At 33.6% G+C, this 23,866-nt stretch overlaps 1 protein-coding gene across 2 annotated transcripts; it reads right to left on the bottom strand.

The window, feature by feature from the left end:
* On the bottom strand, positions 1 to 23,866 carry CENPK (centromere protein K; the record flags this gene model as incomplete). Of its 2 annotated transcripts, XM_079702792.1 has the most annotated exons (9): positions 1 to 159; positions 2,825 to 2,878; positions 6,739 to 6,865; positions 7,197 to 7,295; positions 7,391 to 7,473; positions 13,025 to 13,071; positions 17,816 to 17,888; positions 21,512 to 21,568; positions 23,750 to 23,866. In XM_079702792.1, 9 exons carry the CDS (start codon positions 23,864 to 23,866, stop codon positions 1 to 3), a joined length of 816 nt encoding a protein of 271 aa, XP_079558918.1. The 2 variants fall into 2 exon arrangements, with proteins under 2 accessions (XP_079558918.1, XP_079558919.1); XM_079702793.1 differs by lacking the exon at positions 7,197 to 7,295.

Genomic DNA, 23,866 nt, shown 5'->3' with positions numbered 1-23,866 from the left:
TTACTGATGGAAGGCTTCTAATCTTATTCGGGTTGGATCTTCTGGATGTCTCAAGGCAATTCCATTACGCAGGAGCAGCTCAATATAAGGTGGCCAAAAAGAATCACTAATTTTGACATATGGGTCATGTGGAACATCAAATAATCTATTTAAAAGAATCTAGAAAAAAAATTATTCAAAATATACCTTACTTGGATAAAAATTGATACAGCTATAATAAAACATTAATGAAGTTTCTTACCAAAGAATGTTAATGTCTTTTCGCTTTGAGTAATTGTTTATATCATAATTTCTATGTATTAACTTAAATAGTTGATTTTCTTTTTTAAAAAAACAAATATTAGTGAATGGAAATAGCTTTAAAATGAATCTTTGCACCTTAACCTTTTAAATTCCTAAAAACTAGTTAAAAGGCACTTACAATTCTCTCACTTCTCTTAGGATTAATAATTTGTTTATGTTACAAGATTGGTTATAACCATTTCTTAAAAATAAAAATAAAAAAATTAAATACTCACCAAGTTCAAAAACAGCATACATGTCTTAATATTTGGGGGAAAGAGAAATCACCAATGCTACTCTTCCCCCCAAAAAACACCTATTCATCTGATAAATCTTTGAAACAACAATTCTATCATCATCATTTCCTTCAAATTATCTTAAATATCTCTGATTTCTTCACTAAGGATATTGAGGGGTTACAACCACAAATTGGGACGTTTTGAGTATCTGCAGTAAATTATATAAGACTAACATTTCCCGAACTATATTCCATGGAATTGGTCTCCCTAAGGACACTCTTAGTGTGGAGAAACAGGGTCTTATGGTTATATAAGCTGGAGAAAGACTGCCAATGTGCACTCAGAATCACCTGTATATCCCAGATCCACTGTCATTAAAAAGTTTTTTTAAGAAACACACATTTAAAATTCTTCAAACACTAATGCTTTATGAAACATACTGAAAAATGCTAAATATGTATCAATTATTACTCTACCTCCTCAGCTCCCACACAGTGCCTTCACAAATTACAAAACCAGAATCCAGAAGGGTTAAAAGATTCCTCAAGGGGCACATAATTAGTAATAGATCATGGATTAGACTCCATATCTCTGAATTGCCAAGCCAAAGCTTTAAATATATTATATTAAGAAACACAGAAAAGGAAAAATACAATTTATACAAATATAAAGTACCATAGAAATAAAATTAAAACTATAAAGCTCTCATCTCAATCACATTTCATAATAATATCAACATTTCAATTCTTTTTTTTTTTTTTTACATCTCAATTCTTGAAATAATTTCATCTGTCATTAACTTTAGCTATTTCTTTCTTTTTTCTTTTTTTAGCTGCAACATGTGGCTTGTGGGATCTCAGTTCCTCAACCAGGGATTGAATGTGGGCCGTGGCTGTGAAAGCTCGGAATCATAACCATCAGGCCACCAGGGAACTCCCTAACTTTAGCTACTTCAGAACCACATCCTGGAGAAAAAAGCTCTTGGTCTCATTTCTTTTAGGTATGATAATAAAATAATTAAATATTATTCCCATTTTAGAGCAACTGCTTATTTTAATAAAATTTAAAATTTTAGTTTTCATTTCTAACTTCAATTATATTAATCAAACTTCTAGTAGATGCCAGAAATAATTAAATGCTAAAAATTCTACTTTAACATGAACATGTATATTGGTTTATTCTTCACTGAACTGCAGTTTAAATTCTGTTTACATTTATTATTGATAATACAAGCCTTGGAGACAAAAATAGTTTCTAAATCTATGTTTTACATGGTATCTCATAGTGCACTATTCAAAAATTACACATGTATTTCCCAGTTAACAACTGTCAATATTTGCTACATATATAACAACTTTTATTAAAAAAAAGTCAAGTCATCCACAAGAAACAGTAGTTTCGGTATAAACTGGAGTAAATAGGAATATGTTAAAAGATTCAAATCACAATCTAAAAAATAATTGTATTTTGCTTTTCAAAGTAATAATATTCTATATTAAGATATCCTGAGGCACCAAAGCCATTTAACTAGATAAATAGACTTTAGCATCCAATGCATAAAATTACAATGTGAAACAAGTTTTCTGAAATCACTTTACTCTAAACTTACCAATGACTTAAAAAAGCCACATTAATTGTTAAAAAGCTCTTCATAGACTACCTTCCTCTCCACCCAATCTGCAATAGGTCATCATATCAAGATTTAAGTATTTAATATAGTCGGTAATTTGGCTGAAGTTCAAAAACTTCTTTTTTAAAAAGGTCAAAGATATTTGTAAATAAAATAAAAAGCAAATGTCAGGCAGAAAAAGGTGTAATGAGTCCTTACATTATGAAAAAAGAAGCTGATGTTATTTAAGGAAAATCTGTGAATGAAGTTCTACAACTTTGTGGAAAGAATCCTTAAACTCAATTGTGTGTTTTAGATAGAATACAGACTGGCCAACTAAAGATTACATCAATGTAACAGCATAGGCTTTTACTGTGTAGATACTAAACAACATCATAAAAATTTTCTTAAAGTAATAATCAGGAACACGATTAAGAGTAAGACTTTAGTTTCATCTTCTTCTAAAAAATAATATTCGTTCTTACTACATAGAAAATAGAAACTATAATATTCATTCTTACTACATAGAAAATAGAAACTAATTTTATACTAAGATAAATTTATATAATAAAGTTTGGTGTATACCTTAAGAACTAAAGCAGCATTTTTTTCCTTTTCAAGCCTATGCATAATTGTTCACAAATCACTAATGAAGAGATATCTTCAAGACAAAACAACTACACAAAACACTTACCTCTAACATTTCATGCAGTGTTATCAGCTGTGCAGTTGATTCTTGAACGGTTTTCTTTGAGAGAAGTGTGAATAACAGAGAATTAACATTTCAATTCTAATGGCAGAATATTACACTGTATTTATTACAAAATTTCAAAAATTAATATTCCTCAATTGCAGCGGTACAAGATATACTAAAACCAAACATTTATAATGAGATGATTTAAAAAGCATTCTGAAAGAAAACAACCTGCTGTACTAAACAGTAAGGTTCATAAAAATAATTGAAACAACCTCTAAGACAGGGAAATCTTTTGCAATTACTAGAAGATACAATTCAGAGTATCCATCTATCTATCTATCTATCTCTAAATATATAATGGATAAATTATATTACACATATTATATATATTCATATAAATGAAAATATAATGTTTGAACCTTCCCAATCGAAATATCCCAAACAAATGACATTCCAGACTGTACTGATACAGCTTCGGGACAGGAAACTTGCTTCCCAGGGAGGTTTGTTCATCTTTCTATAGTTCTTGACAGTTCCTAATATTAACTCAACTCACTGGTTCTTTTTTTCTTGGAATGACAAGAGAATAAATCTCATTCCAATTCCACCCTAGAGTTCTCAAATATCTAAAGACAGCTATTATGAGCTCCCTGCCTTCTCCATATTAATCATCATGAGTTTCTTCAATTATTTCTCATAGACTTGCAGCCTCTCAATAGCATGGTTGTTCTCTAAATGTGCTCTAATTTATCTTTTTTTAAAAAATCCAGTCTCCACAATGATATAGCTGTGATTAGAAAACCGAAGATGAAATGGAAGACTCACTTCCATACGTGTAGAAGCTGGAATTCTATTCAATAAGTTTAAGATTGCATTAGCTTTTGGACACCTATTCTGCCCTGCTGACCTCTATCTGAGAACACTATCATCTAAAGTGCCGAAGTTTCCTTCATTGTATATAGCTAAGATATGTCTCCTTCGTTCTTCAATGTTTTAAACTCAAGAAAGATATTCTATGTACCTCCACTAAATATCGTCCTATCTTATTTGGACTGCCCTATTTTATCTTGGCCAGTTAAAAAATACAGTTCTAATTCTGTCATCCAATAAATTTACTATCTAGTCCTCTCTCAATTTCACATCATTTGTAAACTGTGATGACAATGTCCTCTACCTCTTTATCCAAATTACTGTTAAAAATGTTCCATAGGATAAGGTTCTAAGGGAAATCTTCTAGGATAATACTAAATCTAATCAGCAGCTTTTGAGTTCAGACATTCAATTAACTACAAGGTCTCCTACTATTGTGACATCTAGTACTTTCCTGACAATAGTCAAAGATTAGCATGGAGTCCTCCTAAGGCTTTATAGAAATACAAATATATTAAAGAAACAAGCAGCAAGGCACAGATTAAAATATAAAGGTTTGAGACAAAGAAAATGCAGAAGAAAAATATAATGAAAGAAAACAAAAAAAATGTTTCAACATAAGGATATGATAAACAATATAAAATATAATAAATCTGCCCCTGGAAACAATGCATCATCTTCAAAGCAAAACTGATATTGAATGATCAACATTGTGACATATCCCTGTTAAGTTACTGAAGTTCAGAGATAAAGAAACCTTCAGACAAATAGTCAGAAGCAGCAAGACATCTACAGGCTGGCCTCAGATTTCTCCACAGCACATTCAACCTGAGAAGAATGGAGAAACCCCTTACCAAGTCTTGTGACTTTTAAAATCTCTGCCTAAGTTAAGCCTTTAAGTATACAGCAAAGTATATTCAGCATTTAAGAATTCAAAAAATAAAACACCCAGGAATTCTTCTTGAACAAATTACTTGTCAAACAAACCCATCATATCAAGCAATGGATTAAACTTAAAAACTCAAAAATGAATGGTAAAAGATGATAAGGACTGAATCCAACATAATGTACAATAAAGACTAAATGTATACATGAATGATGGTATCAGAACAGAATATAAATGCAAAGAAACTACCAAAGTGAAAATAAATAACACAATTTATTTATTTTAAATAAAACTCTGATGGCACCTTGATCTTGGACTTTTGGCCTCCAAAACTATGACAAAATAAATTTATTTTGTTTAAGCCACCTATTCTTTGGTATTTTGCTATGGCAGCTTGAGCCCACTGATACATCCATTATTATTGCTTGACAGAGAGAGAGAGAGAAGGAGAGAGAGAGTAACCTATCAGAGTTTGTAATATGTATCAACAGTTCATATACTTCATTTAAAAAAAGTGAGCTTATCCAATATGACTTAATAAACTCATGGTGGCTTCTGGTAATCAATGCTTTCGTTTAGGAGTGTCTCAAACCTCTGGTTCTATTAGTGGAGAACCTTAATAGGTTAAAAAAAAAGTTGAAAAAAAGAGAGACTGGAATCAGAAAATAAATCATTAAGTTATTTTAAGATTATGATCATTAAGAGGTAAGAGATCATGAATTTACTGAAATCGTTAACAGAAGGCCGTCAACAATTTCAGAAATGACTAAGGGGCGTAAATAACAATGGATAGAATGGAAGAAATTGTCCATAACAAATGTAAAGCCTACTGTTAATTACAAAGAAGACAGGGAAGAATAAATAAACACAGATTATAAGAAAACAAACAAAACTTTTTTCTCCTTTTCCTAGTATGCTCACAGTCATTCAAAAAATATGAACTCAGAAGGTACTACAATAGGTATACAAGACAGTACAGACATAAAGATGAATTAAACAAACCAAGGAGCTCACAGAGTGTGGTGGGTCAACAGAGAAAGAGACATAAATGATTACTACAAAATCATGTAATAAATGCTAATAAAATGACACCAAAACTTCATTCAATGCATCACACAAAAGATGATGTTTGAGTTGCTTTAAGAAAGAATTTACTATTTTCACCAGATAGGAATTGTTTTGTAACCAGAGGGAATAGAATGTATAAGGCACAAAAAAGTGACAGGTCATTGCATATCTGCTGGAACTGTAGTACTATGGTTAATGGACTCATGCAAGAGATGGATAAAGAATGGCTGAAAAGGAGGCTAAAAGATAGACAAAGTCCAGAATATAAATTCATTCCTCTAAGGAGTTTATAGACTTCATCCCAGAGGGAGGTATCAAAAGTTTTATGTTGAAAAATGATTAAAATATGTATATTTTAAAATACATGATTAAATAAATTGTTAAATATGTATATTTTTAGAAAGATTGTTCTGGTCCCAGTTTCAATGCCTATTCCACTTCCACAAGTTCTATTTATTTATACCTATACTATTTTTAAAAAAGGAATTAAAGTGCTTGTTCCCAACCTTCTGTCACTCAATGAAATATTTGCTTTTGTGAAAAAGGTTTATTCCATCATAACTGTTATTAAAATAGTCAATAACTTACCTTAACTACAGGTATCTTCTGATATTAAAAGTTACATATGTTTATCATAGAAAATTTGAAAACAATGAAAACGAAAACAAAAACAAATCTTACCTACAATCTTAGCCCCAGGCATAAGTACTATTACATTCTTTGGTACAAATTAGACTCACACAATTTAGTCATCTGTGTTTTATCTTCTAACAATCAATAATTTGTTAGATTTCATAAACCCCTTTGATAGTGTTCAATACATTATTTTTAAAAGCTGCATTTTCCATCAATATGAATACAATGTAAAAAAATGTATTTAATCTTATTTTATTACATAACTAGGTTGCTTCTAATTTTTCATTAAGTATTATAATGTGACGATGGAATATTTCTGAGCATGTACCTATTTGTGTATGTCTTTGAAGTGTATATTAAACATAAAAATTTGTCAGAAAATTTACCTTTGAACCTATCTAAAACAATTTCATATGTGAATATCTACATGAATGTCTTCTCTAAAACTTACCTTTTTCTTTTTAACATTTCTATCAGGCAGAGGAAAATGGTCTTCTAGAAACTCACCCAAGGTAACCAAGAGTTTCTCCTTATATTCCTTTATATCATGCATTTTCGTTTTCAGCTCATTAAAGATTCTGAAAGATTTTTTTTTTAATTTAAGAGAATTAATTTGCTGATAAAATACTTAAGTATATATAACTGGTTACTCATAAAATTAATCAAAAACTTTGTTCAAACTTCATTGCTCAAAATAACAAGCTTTATGAGATGAATAGTCTCTAACATGTAGGAAAACTAAAAGTCAAATTATTCATAAAAGATTAGGTAACTTAACAATTGGCAAAAGTCAGGGTAAGACTCACAATTGCTGGTAAAATTTACCTTCTTTTCATCTATGTATTTCATGTAACATAAAAAAGGAAATAGTTTCTCCTACTATGAAAACCTAGAACACAAAATCAATACCTTGATTCAGAAAATGTCACAACCTGCTGTTTTAAATCATTGTGTAGTACATTAAGAGATTCCAATATCTGTTGCTGTTCATCCAACCATTTTTGCTCCCTTTAAACATGGAAAAACAAAACAGTATTCAAATAAAACATTAATGCCAATTCAATATATATCAATAATTAATAGTAATTATAATATAAATATACCTTTCTAAGTCTTCCTTTAACTTTTCATTCTTTGACTGAATAGTAGATAGTGTCAATTCAAGATCATGTCTCAATTTTTGGAACTAGAACAAAATAATTAAAATTAATTGCTTAGTCTTTACTCCTGTAAATAGTGATATTTCTGAATGAGAGTGAAATTTACACACTAGGATATATATTCAGAAATCAACAGCAAAAAAAAAAGCCTAGCAAAAAATCTAGGTACTAAGTTCTTTGTAATATTTCATTGTTAAATTAAAAAATATAAGGGGTTTTGAGCAAAAATTTTTAATTTCATACTGAAAGGCAATTTAATGGTGAATTTTCAGTAACCAGGCAGATTAGGTCTCTTTTCTAAGGAGACTATACAAAACTGACACAAATGAACATCACTCATTCAACAAATATTTATTGATCAGTTGTTGACCACCAGGCATTGATGAAGGAGTCAGGGATGCAAAGATGAACAGAACAAAGAGGCAAATCCAAACAAAGAAACAAACTTGTAACTCCAGAGAGGGATAAATACCATAAAGTAAAAATAGGTCAAAACGAGAGTATAGAAATGAGGAGCAGGAATGGCTCTTTTAGGTAGGTAGTATGATATGGAAAGACCTTTCTGATCAGGTTAACTAACAGTTTAGCAACAGAGAAAGACAGCAAAAGATAAGTCATGTCACCATCTAGCAAAAGAATGTTCTAGGCAAAGGGAATTTTAAGTACAAAGGCCCTGAGGCGGAAGTATGAGGTATGTGAGGAACATATAAGACTGTGTGGCTATAGGGGATTACAATAAACTAAACTTTTTCTAGTATCCTTTTGTTTCTAGAACACATTAGCTAGTGTTCCATTCTCCTGATATTAAGGGTTTCCATTAGCTTCTTATAAATCTAAATCTAAATCTGTAATAATATAAAATTGTATATTATAAACCCTAGAGCAACCATGAAAAAAAAAATGAAGAGATATACCTAATAAGCTAATAATGTAAATAAAATGCATTTATTTTGAAAAATACACAATTAATCCAAGAAAGTGGGAAGAGAGGAGAATAGGAACAAAGAAAATGTAGGACAAATACGAAAGAAAAATCAAGTATGTACATTTTAATACAACCATAATATTACATTAAATATGATCCAATAATGGAATTAAATTAAATTAATAATCAAGTTATTTGTAGTGAGGTAGATGCACCTAGAGTCTGTCACACAAAGTGAAGTAAGTCAGAAAGAGAAAAACTAATACCGTATGCTAACGCACATATATAGAATCTAGAAAAATGATGAACCTAGTGGTAGGGCAGGAATAAAGATGCAGACATTGAGAACGGACTTGAGGACACAGAGGGGAAGGGGAGGCTAGGATGTAGTGAGAGAGTAGCATTGACACACATACACTACCAAATGTAAAATGGATGGCTGGTGGGAAGCTGCTGCATAGCATGGGGAGATCAGCTTCGTGCTCTTTGACCACCTAGAGGGGTGGGATAGAGAGGGTGGAAGGGAGGCTCAAGAGGGAGGGAATATGGGGGTATGTGTGTGCATACAGCTGATTCACTTTGCTGTAAGGCAGAAACTAACAAACACAACATTGTGAAGCAATTATACTCCAATAAAGATGTATGAAAAAAAAAAAGAGCTAGGTAACTTGCCTGAGGTTTCACAAATAAAAAGTGTCAGAGCCCATACTTTAAAAAAAAGAAAAGAAAAAGAAATAGTTCAGTATATAAATTGCAATTCACTATAATAACTGTACCAATAAAACTTTTAAAAAGTTCAAAAAAAATAATTAATCATAGAAAGGTACCTGGAAAAATGTGCAAATATTTGGATACTAAAAACACACTTCTAAATAATCCATGGGCCAAAGATGCAATCAGCAGGAAAATAAGAAATTACTATGAACTGTCTGAAAATGAAAAGGTTAAATTTTCTGGAATAAAGCAAAAGAAGTGCTCAGATGAAAATTTACACCACTAAAAGCCTGTATTAGAAAAAAGAAAGCTCTCAAATTAATGACCTCAGCTTCCACCACAAGAAACTAGAAAAAGAGCAAATAAAACCAAAAGTAAGCTGAGGAAAAAATAATGGTAAAAGTTTTAAATCAATGAAATAGAAAAACAAAAAGAAAAATAGGAAAAAATCGATGAAACCCAAAGCTAATTATTTGAGAAGATCAATAAAATTACGCAGACTAATTAAAGGAGAAAAAAAGAACACAAATTCCCAACAACAGGAATAAGAGAGGGGGTGGTGCTACAAACATTAAAATAGTAATGGGGGAATGCTATGAACAATTTTCTGTCAATAAATTTGACAAGCTAGATGAGACAAACTCTTTCAAAGTCACAAACTACCAAGGTTCATTCAGAGAAAGATAACCTGACTAGCCATAAAGAAACTAAATATTTAGTTTAACATTTTCCCACCAAAAAATTTCTAACCTCAGACGACTTCACCTATAAATTCTAAGAAACATTTAAGGAATAAATAATACTGATTCTATACAAGCTCTTTTGAAGAGAGAATACTTCTGAAATCATTATATGAGCTTGGTATTACCCTGATACCAAAGCCTGAAAAAGATGTCACCAAAAAAGAAAACCACAGACCAATATCTCTCAAAAACATAGACACAAAAATCTTAATAAAATTTTAGCAACTTAAATCCATTAATAAATAAAAAAGATTAATACATTAAAGCACTGTGAGGTTTATCTTAGGAATCAAGTTAATTAAATAGTTGAAATCAATGAATTTAGAAATAAGTGACAAAATTCAATATTACTTCATGATTTGAAAAATTCTTCAGAAATTCTAAAAAAAGGTAATTTTCTCAACTAAATTAATGGCATCTATGAAAAACCTACTACTAACATCACACTTAATGGTCAAAGAGTGAATGCTATCCACTAAGATCAGGAACAAGGCAAAAATGTCCATTCTCCCCACTTTTATTCAATACATTACTAAATATTCTAGGACAGTATAATAAGCCAAGAAAAAGAAATAAAAAGCATCCAGATGGAAAGAAATAAGTAAAACTGCCTTTGATCTCAGATGACATTACTAGCTATGTAGAAAATCTTACAGAGGATTCCCTGGTGTTCCAGTGGTGAAGACTCTGTGCTCCCAATGCAGGAGTCCCGGGTTCGATCCCTGGTCTAGATCCCACATGCATGCCGCAACTAAGAGTCTTCCTGCCACAACTAAAGACCCCATGAAGCCAAATAAATTAAAAAATTAATAAATACATTAATTAATTAAATATAAAAGAAAAGAAAATTCTACATAATCTACAAAAAAGCTATTAGAATAAAGGAGTTTATCATGCTTACTAGATACAAGATTGACATATAAATATTAATTGTATTTGAATGTACCAGCAATAAATAATCAGAAATTGAAATTTTAAAAAAGAATACCATTTTAATAGCACCAAAAATATGAAATACTAAAGGGATGAATCTGACAAACATATACAAGACCTGCACACATCTTTTATCTTTTTTTTTTTTTGCACGCACCTTGTGGCATGCAGGATGTTAGTTCCCCGACCAGGGATCGAACCTGTGCCCCCTGCAGTGGAAGCGCAGAGTCTTAACCACTGGACTGACAGGGAAGTCCCTCAAGACCTGCACACTTTTATCACAATTTATAAAGTCTTTTTTTTTTTTTTTTTTTTTGCGGTATGCAGGCCTCTCGCTGTTGTGGCCTCTCCCGTTGCAGAGCACAGGCTCTAGATGTGCAGGCTCAGCGGCCATGGCTCACGGGCCCAGCCGCTCCTCGGCATGTGGGATCTTCCCGGACCGGGGCACGAACCTGCGTCCCCTGCATCAGCAGGCAGACTCTCAACCACTGCGCCACCAGGGAAGCCCATAAAGTCTTTTTTTGAATCATGAATTAATATGGAATTTTGTCACTTATTCATTCTGAATTTATTGAAATGATAAAATGCTTTTTTTCTTTTTTAGTCTGTTGATATAGTGAATTACAAACATTGGTGAGATAAATTTTTTAAATAACAAATAAATGGAGGCCTAAATAAATGCAGAGACCATATAGTACTCATGGATCTGGACTGAGACTCAATATGTCTCTTCTCCTCAATTTGAACTATAGATTCAGGGCAATCTCAGTCAAAATTCCAGTAAGCTTCTTTATGGGATAGAATGACAAGCCAACTCTAATTTATATGAAAACATGAAACAATTTTGGTAAAAAACAAAGTTAGAGAACTCATACTACTTAATTTCAAGACATTACAAAGCTTCAGTAAACAAACCTACATGGTATTGGCCTAAAGACAGAAATACAGAACAAAGGAAAAGATATATCCACCACATAGGATGGAGAACAAATGGAGAGTCTAAAAATAGATCCACACATATATGATCAATTAATTTTCAACACATATGCAAAGGAAATTCAAAAGAAAAAGATAGTTTTTTCAACAATTTGTGCTAGAATAATTAGTATCCACGTGAAAAAAAAGAACCTTTATCAATAACTCATTCCACATGCAAACATTATTCTAAAATGGATCATAGATCTAAATGTAAAACCTAGGGCTTCCCTGGTGGCGCAGTGGTTGAGAGTCTGCCTGCCGATGCAGGGGACACGGGTTCGTGCCCCGGTCCGGGAGGATCCCACGTGCCGCGGAGCGGCTGGGCCCATGGGCCATGACTGCTGAGCCTGCGCGTCCGGAGCCTGTGCTCCGCAACGGGAGAGGCCACAACAGTGAGAGGCCCGTGTACCGCAAAAAAAAAAAAAAAAAATGTAAAACCTAAAATATTAAAATTTCTAAAAATAAAAATGCAAGAAAGTCTTTGTGACCTTAAGTTGGGCAAGTATTTCTTATATTTGAGTACAAACCTTAAAACAGGGGTCCCCAATCCCTGGGCCGCAGACAGGAACTGCACAGCAGGAGGTGAGCAGTGGGTGAGCAAGCAAAGCTTCCTTCACTGCCACTCTCCATTGCTCCCCAATGCTCACATTACCATCCTACCCCCACCCCCAGTCTGTGGAAAAATTGTCTTCCACGAAACTGGTCCCTGGTGCCAAAAAGGTTGGGGACTGCTGCCTTAAAATAAAACTTGATAAAGTAGAGTTAATCAAATTAGCTCCACACTTGAACCCTGAATTTTGAAGTACGAGGTTCCTTCAAATTCAAAGCCTTTCTCTTCAGTTCTGTAGGGCAGATAATCTCTCTTGTCATCATTACTTCTGTCTCTTGGAACACAGATACTTATCTATTTCCATGCTCTACAACCTTGTTTAAAATTCTTCTTTGCCTCTATCTTCTCTCCTATACTTTGATCTAATAAACTGACACTAAAAAAATCTTTATTGACATTTATGTTAAGTTTTGGGGACAGATATACATGTATGATCATTTAGCTATGTTTAACCTTTTCGCTTTTATTATGAAGAGTTTAATCAACTAAAAATTAAGTATAAGAGTAAGGTTTACATATTTAATTCAAAATTCAAATCATCTAAAATATCCTGTTCAATAAAACATAATTAATACCATTTTAAAGTGGTTTCATCTTACTCGTTATGGCATGAGCTTATCCAAAACACTTCTAGTTATAAGTTATTTTGGATTACTATAAATTCAGTAACTTACCTCTTCTTTTCCTAATGTTACCAGAAATTCTTCATTCAGTGGAATCACTACAGGAACAAAACAAACCAAAATTATACATATGCTTAGTTAACTCTCAAAAATCAAGAATTTGATTTTGTGGTTTCTGAGATACCCCTTTCCCTTTCCATTTATATATTACAGAACTTTTTATGAGATGTGTACAGTTTTTATGAAATTTTTTAATTTAACATCTTATATAGCCAACTTATATATCATTTTAGACAAATGTGATATTTATGTCTTTTGTTTTCAGTGCCTTTTTCTCTTCTCATTTTATTTTCTCAATCCATCAAAACCAAAATTAATAATCTACAGTGTGTTCCTTAAATATTTCTGTGGTTACATGATTCTATGCATACATATATACATATTCATACATATTTGTACATATACATGCAAGTGTTATTAATTTTGTTATTGCTAGTTTTACAAGAATGAGATAATATCATACACATTATTCTTATTTTCACCCAAAAAAACCCCCATGAAAATCCTGTATATTCATCTGGTGTATGTCTAATTCATAATTTTAAATCACTGCATAATATTCTGCAGGGTAAATACACCAAATGTATTCAGGGATTTCACTACTGATTGAGCACTGACTTTGTGTCTAGTTTTTAGCCTCAAAAAACAATGACACAGGAAGCATTCTTTTATTTATGTCTTTATATATTGGTGCTCTCATTCCTGTGGGATAGATTCTCAGAAAGTGAATTTCATAGAAGGAAATGTGTATTTTGAATTTTAAAACAGGATGCTAGACTCTTAATTTTTCTAGAAGCAATGAACAAGAAACAGCAAAAGATACTATAAACTCTTCTAAAATTTATGCCAGTCTAATGAGTATAAACTAATATTCCTTAATTTATTTACATAGCAAAATCAAATCCCTGATACTTAGAAAAGTTCAGCTCATACTAAGAAAAGTTTATCTTTCTTAATAAAGTGCTATTTAAATTTCTCAAATGATATGCTACTGAAAACTTTCTAAGCTATTTGCCATTCTAGAGGGTTTTCTAATAGAAAAGAGCTATGTACTTCATAGGCCCTGTATTAGAACTAATTATAGGTAGCCCTAGGATGGCTATACAATGAAAAGGATTCTAAAAACATAAAGTTCAAAAATCTCCCTCTTGGCGAGTGTGGCCAAAAGTAGCACTTCAATGTTAAAACAATCATTTCAACCGATACAATATGACAGGCTCTAAGAATATAAAGATTTTAATAATCTTTCCAGTGTGGCTGTGTATGGGATTCGCAACCTTAAGCAAGGTGGGTATTTGACCAACAGGTCAGTGTGTTCAGTGCTGGCAGTACAAGGTCTGTATGTAAAAGATTATGAAAATAAGAAAAATAAAAATTTTTAATTCCCTGACATATAGCATCAAAAAGAATAAAATACTCAAGAACAAATTTAATTTAGGAAGCAAAGAACTTACATGCTGAAAACTACAAAATGTTGCTGAAAGAAATTAAAGACACACCAATGAAAAGAAAAAACATCCTGTGTTCAAGGACTGTTAAGACTTAATGTTATTAAGATGTCAATAACACCCAAAGCAATCTACAGATTCAATGTAATCTCTATCAAAATCCCAATGACGTTTTTGTAGAAATAGAAAAATCCATCCTAAAATTCACATGGAATCTCAAGGGACTCCAAATAGCCAAAACAATCTTGAAAAAGAAGAACAAATTTGGAGGTCTCACACTTCCTAATTTCAAAACTTACTACAAAGCTACAATAATACAATAATGCCAGTATGTGCTACTGGCATAGAGACAGAGATATAGACCAATAGAATAGAGAGCCCAGAAATAAAAATCCTCACTGTAGGGACTTCCCTGGTGGTCCAGTGGTAAAGAATCCGCCTTACAGTGCAGGGGATGCAGGTTCGAGCCCTGGTCCAGGAAGATCCCACATGCCGCGGGGCAACTAAGCCAGCACGCCACAACTACTGAGCTAGAGCGCCTCAACGAGAGGGCCCATGTGCCTCAAACTACAGAGCCCACATGCTCTGGAGCCCGTGCGCCACAACTACAGAGCCCATGTGCCCTGGAGCCTGCATGCCACAACTAGAGAGAGAAAACCCGTAGGTCACTACTAGAGAGAAGCCCATGAACTGCAACAAACACCCGACACAGACAAAAAAATAAATAAAATAAATATTTTTTAAAATCCTCACTGTATGATCAACTGATTTCTTTTGAATTTCTGAATTTTATTTATTTTTTTATACAGCAGGTTCTTATTAGTTGTCTATTTTATACATATTAGTGTATATATGTCAATCCCAATCTCCCAACTCATGACATTCCCACCCCGCCTCCCCCCCCCACCATCAATTGATTTTTCACAATGGTGTCAGGACAGTTCAATGGGGGAGAGAACAGTTTTCTCAACAAATGGTGCTGGGAAAACTAGACAATACACATGCAAAAGAATGAAGCTGGACTTTCAACTTTTCATTAAGTTTGAAATTTCTAAAATTAATAAAAAAAATTATTGATCAAGAGGTAAAAAGTCTATTTTAATAAACTAGTGGATTGGTGATAAAGGCCTAAAGTAAATCTGTGGCAGTAGGGCTCAATATTTAATGACCAGCTATATGTGAAATGGGAAAATCTAGAAGAATCTAAAAGGACTCTTAAATTTGTAGCTGATCAAATAGATTCCATTCAATGTGTCAGGGAATGGCAATCGGTTCATGAATCTGAGGCATCTGTAGAGTAATTTGGAAAAGAATTCTAGAAGGTAGAAAGATATATAAGTGTGATGTTACATAGAAGTCTGGTTTGGATATACAGACTTGAAAGTTGTTGTAGAAATTGTGTGTCCTCTCCCTATCCCCCCACCCTCTCCCACCCCACCCAAAATCAGATTTTGATGCCCTAATCTCCAGTACCTCAAAATGTGACTATATTGGGGCTGGATCTTTAAAGAGGTAATTAAGTTAAAACAAGGTCATTGGGTTGGACCTTACTCCATTATGAATGGCATTCTTATACAAAGAGATTAGAACAGACAGGTAACCATGTGAAGACACAGAAAGATGATAATCTATTAGCCAAGGAGAGAGGCCTCAGAAGAAACCAACCCTGCCAACACCTTGATCTTGGACTTCTAGCCTCCAGAGTTGTGAAGGAAAAAAAAAAAACTTCTGTTGTTTAAACAACTCAGTCATGCTACTTTGTTATGGCAGCACTAGCAAACTAATATAGAAGTCATTAATACAGATATAACCCATAAAAACAGGAGCAGAAAATATAATGTTGAAATAGCATATAGAGTTAAGAAGCAAAAATCGCTGAACACAGTCAACTGGAGAACACCAACATTTTAATAGCAGAGTATGAGCAGTCTCTGAGATGCCCAATATAATGCTAGAGGAGGCAATAAGATAAACAGTTGAATACAAATTAAAATCAAAATTGTATACACATACCTATCTGACGTGCTGAAATTAAAAAAACTACAAGGTGAGGACTTCGCTAGTGGTGTAGTGGTTAAGAATCCGCCTGCCAATGCAGGGGACACGGGTTCAAGCTCTGGTCGGGAAGATCCCACATGCCGCGGAGCAACTAAGCCCGTGCACCACAACTACTGAGCCTGCGTGCTGCAACTACTGAAGCCTGTGCACCTAGAGCCCGAGCTCGGCAAAAAGAGAAGCCACCGCAATGAAAAGCCGGCACACTGCAACGAAGAGTAGCCCCCGCTCGCCGCAACTAGAGAAAGCCCACGCGCAGCAATGAAGACCCAATGCAGCCAAAAAAAAAAAAAAAATACTACTAGGTGGTAGTGAAGACACAAAACAATGGTGGACATTGGCATGAATATAGTAGTTTAAAACAAGAATGCAGATAAAATTGGGAAGAGAATGAGGAGAAAAGAATCCCAATAACTGGGATAGAGAATGGAGAGTAAACTAAGAAGGGATGGGGGGGACCTAAAAGAAAGAGGACAGAGGGGCAGGAGAAAGCAGAAGGGAGACGTAAATGAAAAAAGAGGGTAAAATCCATATATAAGACCAAATACAGACATACATACCACATAAAGGAATGTAGGCTTTAATAATAGAAAAATATCTCCTAGTTGGGTATTATAACTACAGATTTTTAAGGCTTTTTTTTTTTAATTTATTTGGCTGCATCGGGTATTAGTTGTGGCACGTGGGATCTTCCTAGCAGGATGCAGGATCTTTAGATGAGGCATTCAGGATCTTTAGTTGCATCATGCAGCTGCATGACTGAACCTGGGACCCCTGCATTGGGAGTGTGGCGTCTTAACCACTGGACCAGCAGGGAAGTCCCCTTTAAGCCATTTTCTATTGCTCAACCAAAGGCAAAACTATAGTTGGCCTCAGTTGGACAAGTCAAAAGGCAACATAAAATCTATGTGGCCCTTATGTAAGTAAGTATCTAAAATAATTTCTCTATTCCACTAGGTAAGTTTCATTCATTAAGAAACAATTTACAGTTTCTACTGAGCATATAAAACAGTGTCTATGAGGATACAGTGATGGCTGTAATAAAATCTCCATCATCAAGATTACTATATTCTACTATGAGACAGATACGTTCATCTATAATAATAATGAAGTATGAAATAATGTGCATAAAATAAGAAAAATAACGTGACTTCCTAATAGCAATGGAAATGAGGCAATTTCAAGAGGGTAAATGGACCTTGAATTCTTCTTGGGAACATTAAATTAATTCACCATTAATTTGTTTACAAAAATATAAGCCTAAAAATAAGAATCTTACTTTCAGGAGTTTCTTTCTGCCACTGACTGAGTTCAGCAGTCAAACATTTCACTTGCATAATTAATAATGACAGCTATTTAAAAAAAAAGAACAAGAGAATAAAACAAAGTCATTTCTTGCATAACACTAATATTTATTCATAGACGAAAGTGTAGACAGTCTTAATACTTTAACACAAGTTCCTAACATAAATGGTTAACATAATAGCAATCTAAACTATAAAAAATTATCACTCCTAACAGAATTTTCCTTTAAATGGCTTATAAATTGCCATTACACCAGCAATACAGTATTAAAAATGATCAGGGCTTCCCTGGTGGTGCAGTGGTTGAGAGTCCGCCTGCCGATGCAGGGGACACGGGTTCGTGCCCCGGTCTGGGAAGATCTCACATGCCGCGGAGCGGCTGGGCCTGTGAGCCATGGCCGCCGGGCCTGCACGTCCGGAGCCTGTGCTCCGCAGCGGGAGAGGCCACAACAGTGAGAGGCCCGCATACCGCAAAAAAAAAAAAAAAAAAAAAAAAAAAAAAAAAGATCAATTCTAACTTCACCATTCAACCTAAAAAAACCTAAGTATATTAAGTTTATTCCCTAAATTAATATTCTTTAAAAAAAAGAATGTTACTTCTTGCCAACATTTTTTAAACAAATTTGCTTTAAATATGCTTTTATTCCTTTCTATGCACTTTCAGAAAAATTTCAAGTATGTTTAGCTGAGCAGTTAAAAATAAGTTTAAATATCAATACATATATAAAGACAATTATAAAATGAGACTGGTTCCACAAATCACATATAAAAACCAGTCTTACTACACAATAGTTTGTAAACTGTGTACCCCTTTAGCCAAAAATAAATTAGGATAAATGTTTCTAATATTAGGTGATTCCAATCATTGTAAATTTGATAATTATAAATCTGTGTGATAAATCTGTTGCCTGATTAGACCATAAAATTAAAACTTATGCATGCTTAAATTTCAGAACATTTTTCATCTCCTCTATATAATTTTATACATAGACAAACAGATCAAAAATTCACATTTCAAAAATGCAATAGGTATTCCTCTAATATTTATACTAAAAGGACACCAAGTACTCTTTTTTAACAAATTTTTATGATGCAGAGCGGGGAGCTCAAAGACCCTGCTCTGGATCATAACACTGGCTGTTGAACAGTCAGAGAAAAAAACCTAGTCTCTTTGAAAGATTTATATAATTATATAAAAATGCATTTACAGGTATTAAAATTTTTACCAAAAAAGAGTTTAACATTATTTTCCTAGAGATAATTAAATAAGAATGTAAAAAAGTTTTTTTGTGAACTATACAGTGATTTATAAATGTTAACTATTATTATTATTACTAGAAAAGGATAACAAATACTTAAAAAGTACTATTTAAACTAGGCAAAACTATCATAATGATAAGGTATTATATCACTTTTCCTGAACATATTAGATTGAAATATATAAAATTACTGATACTTATTTTTGAACCTATTAAAAAACTGTAATTTAACCTCATACTATACTGCTGAAACTCAGCTCTTACCTTCTAAAGCCCAGCTAAAGCAAACACCCAAATTATTTCTGATACTGATATAAAATTAAACCCTTTCTGAAAAAGAAAATAACAGTAGTATTTCTAAAGTGATTTAAACACACATATTTGAGAAATCCTGCCATTTTCTCATTTAAATATCTAACTTCTTGCTTTGGAAAATGGATTGAGTTTTAATATTGAAGTTTTGAAGTTAACAGATATGCCAAAAAGAGTTAACAAAGCAAGCCTGAAATTATGCTTAAAGGCCTGCTTGGAAGGTTGGCCCTTGGCTGACATCTGGCTTCAGAAGGTTCCCACCAACCTAACTCACAAGAGTGGCTCTCTGTGCCTAAAGTGTGAGAAAATACAATTCATGCTAAACACCTGCTTTCCTCCTGAGAGTCTGGTATTTTGATAACTGCTAGGCAAGGGGTGCCTATGTGACTACCCCCCACAAAAAACTTTGGGTTCTGAGTCTCTAATGAGGTTCCCTGGTAGACAACATTTCACACTCATTGTCACAACTCATTGGGGTAATTAAGCATGTCTTGTGTGACTCCACTGGGAAAGGCTCCTGAAAGCTTGTACCTGGTTTCCTCTGAACTTTAACCCATGCTTCTTTTCCCTTTGCTGATGTTACTCTGTATCATTTCAGTGCAATAAATCCCGGCCATGAGTATGACTATGAGTACTGTGAGTGTTCCTAGAGAATCATCAAACCTGGGAGGAATATTAGGGATCTCTAACAAAATAGGAAAAGACATTTTGTGGATTCTTTAGATAATGTTATTATTGACTATCTCAGGATACTGATTATTTACAACTACATAAGCACTTCCCTCAAAACCAAGTGTTTGGCTTACTGCCTGAAAATCATTCAGGAAAATTACAGGCTTCATCCCTAGTGACTCTGATTCAGTAGGTCTCAATTTCTACAACATAAGAACCACATTTCCCAAGGAAACCAGATAATTATTTATTTATTGTACAATATTTTTCCAAATAAAATATTGTCTTACCCTGTACAAAAGAACACTATTTATTTATTGATGGATAAAAAGCTTTTTACAAAAGATGGCTTAATTTTTTTATCACCAGTTTTTAAAGATCTGGTGTAATAGGCACTTCCAAAAGTGACAAATTCGTTTTTTCCTCTTTCTCTCTCATTCTCATTTATTACTGAGTATTATTATGCTCATAGATTTTTATGTTTTCACATCATTATATTCAATTGAAGCCAGTATTTCTTTTAATGCTCACATGATACTAAATTTGGACAGCCAAGTGCCTTCAATTGGTTCCAATGTCTTTTGACATGCTCCCACTAGTTTTGGAGAACTTTCATTGGAATTCTTTGTATATTTAAATCTGTTCTTAGAATTTTTATCACTAAAACATTTTTAACTTTTTATATGGTCAAATGCATCTAAGTTTTCTTTTACTGTGTCTAAATTTCTATTATCAGCCAAGACATTTTCCCCTGGTCTCTAACTAGATTGCACAAATAGTCTCCAGCTTTTCTTGTAAGATTTTCATAGCAATTCATCCAGAATTTATGTTTATATAATGAAAGATAGAAGTCCAATTTTATTTTCTCCCAGATGGATATACAGTTGTACCACTATCATTTATTAACTAATTCATCCCTTTCCCAAAGATTGGAACTATCATCTTTGTCATATTTTAAATTCTTAATCTGTTGCACTGAACCACTGGTGTATCTCTAAACCAATTCCATAGGTCTTTGCATTTTGAAATGAATATTTTAATCCTTTTATTGAACTTAGGGTAAAATCAGTTAAGATTCCACACAGACAGTAAAATAACTGTGGCTACTGCACCTAACACAAAGTACGACAGTCTTTGTTCTAATTTTTAACACGGTATCATAATAGCAGCCAATGAGTAATTCACTCAAAGTTGAATGTATGTGTAGTTGTTAAAAGATAAATAATAAAGAATTTATTTATAACAGATTATTCAAAAAGTTTTTAGAATACTCCTCTTAAATCAGAAAGAGTAGAAAATTTTCCAAATCATTAAGCATACAGGTATTCACAAAGCTATTATACTTGGCATAAATATAGATGACACACTTCTTATCTAAAACAATAAATTCCACTTACCTACTTTTCGGAAGAACAAAAAGAATCATACCTGAGCATTTGAATCAGTGAGTGTCTCAGTTCCAACAAGCGATAATTTGTTCTGACACTTGATTTAAAAAGTAAAGAAAAACAAGTCACACACTATACACCACAAACAATTCCTTTTCCTTGTCCTTTTATACCAATGTAATATTCCTTTAAAACAATATACAATAAAACAATATATATCTGATATACGAGAAGAGTTTGTTTAAATTCTTTACTTCCTAAGCAAGAGGATCAGGAAGGCAGCCAAATAGGACCCAACGTGAACACATCAAAAGTAAAAGTGGAGGGCTTCCCTGGTGGCGCAGTGGTTGGGAGTCCTCCTGCCGATGCAGGGGACATGGGTTCGTGCCCCGGTCCGGGAAGATCCCACATGCCGCAGAGCGGCTGGGCCCGTGAGCCATGGCCGCTGAGCCTGCGCGTCCGGAGCCTGTGCTCCGCAATGGGAGAGGCCACAACAGTGAGAGGCCCGCGTACGGCAAAAAAAAAAAAAAAAAAGTAAAAGTGAGGCTTCCCTGGTGGCGCAGTGCTTGGGAGTCCGCCTGCCGATGCAGGGGACGAGGGTTCGTGCCCGGGTCCGGGAGGATCCCACATGACACAGAGCGCCTGGGCCCGTGAGCCATGGCGGCTGAGCCTGCGCGTCTGGAGCCTGTGCTCCGCAACGGGAGAGGCCACAACAGTGAGAGGCCCGCGTACCGCAAAAAAAAAAAAAAAAAAAAAAAAAGTAAAAGTGGATGCTTAACTCAACACAGAATGAAAAGATGAGCAAAAACAAAAATTAATAGCTAGGGTGAATTAGGAACTAGATAATGGAAAAATGGAGAATAAAAGAACAAGGGGGAAAACATTACAGAAAGATAACAAAAGAGGTAAGAAGATAGTTAAGATCATAAGAAAATAAAGCCATCAGGAGACATTGCTACTATGCCATTAAAAAAAATCCATAATTGTTAATAGTGATTATATCTGAGTAAAAATATGGGCAATTTAAATTTTATTTGTGCTTATTTCTAGGTGCAGTATTTTTCCATCAAAAAAAATTTGTTTTTTAATTCAAATTTCTATATTGAAAAAATTTCAAAAGCAATACAAATTATCTTGAAAATACAGTAATGATACAGAGTACCAAGGATATATGTTAAAAAAAAATTTTTTTTTTAAAGAAAAAAAGCCCACTAACCTGCCTTAATCTGAAACCTTACTGGGAAGAATAGGATGTAAAAAAATGTCTGTGGCCTACATTATACATTACACTATTTTAAGTAAATCAAATTTTTACCAGCATACTATAGTGCACCAGAAGTGATTCTACCCCAGTAACTCAGAAAATGTACATACACTTCAAACACAACATTTTCTAAATTAATTCATATTTTCACTCAAACTCCATAAGTATGTGTTCTCCCCCTTTATATTCTCTGTCTTGGGAAATAACCTCACCAACCACTCAATGGCCCAAACCAGGAACCTGAAACTATCTGTAATTCCCCCTCCCCATTTCACAACAATTAACCTGCAGGTCCTTTTGGTCCAAACTTCTTAGCATCTCTTGAATCCATTTTTCTATTTGCAATGACAAGACTCAGGCTTCAGTACTTCTTACAGGACTACTACTAGAGACTTCTAAATATTCTTTCTTTGTATAGTCTCACTCTTCTGCATTCCATCTTCTTCAAAACCACCAGTTATTTTCTCAATCAAGATATCTCATCAGGTCACTTCACGTTTATAATCCTTTAATCGTTCCCCATAATATACACTCAACAAAATCCTTCATGTGTTGCCCCTAATTACCTCTCCAGTCTCACTCTACATATCCTTCTTCTCCTAATTTACATGTCATACTATTCTACTTAGAGTTCTCTAAACTCTCCCAACATTTATATATTTTGTTCTTTCTGCTTTGTATACCTCTTCCACTTTCACAGGCTAACTCCTATTTATTCTTTAGAAATGAACTCAGTTATTTCCTCTTTAAGAAAGCTATCTTTGGCCCCTTCAGTCTAGGCTTAGTACTCCTCCTAAGTATACTCTTTGAACTTTACCACCACACTTCTAATATAATTTGTTATTGCCTCCATTAGATGATAATCTCCTTCAGGGTAGGGACTGCCATAATTTTTTCTCTTTCTACTGCTCACCTAGTATAAAGTTTCTTAAAGTAGTAAGTAATTGGGATATAGTAAGTAATAGTAAGTAATAGTAAGTAATTGAGATATCACTTTTATGTCTTGATACTTACTTCTTCCATATCTTTCCACATTTCTTCACATTTTTTAATAAGTTCTTCTTCAGCATGTGTAACATCCTCCACATCTGTAGTACTATCTGGATCTAGATGTTGCTGATTCACTGACAT

Source organism: Hyperoodon ampullatus, assembly GCF_949752795.1.
Source record: "Hyperoodon ampullatus genome assembly, chromosome: 4".
Taxonomy (NCBI): domain Eukaryota; kingdom Metazoa; phylum Chordata; class Mammalia; order Artiodactyla; family Ziphiidae; genus Hyperoodon; species Hyperoodon ampullatus.
The sequence above is the reverse complement of the archived record's forward strand: the minus strand, read 5'-3'. Positions and strand labels throughout refer to the sequence as shown.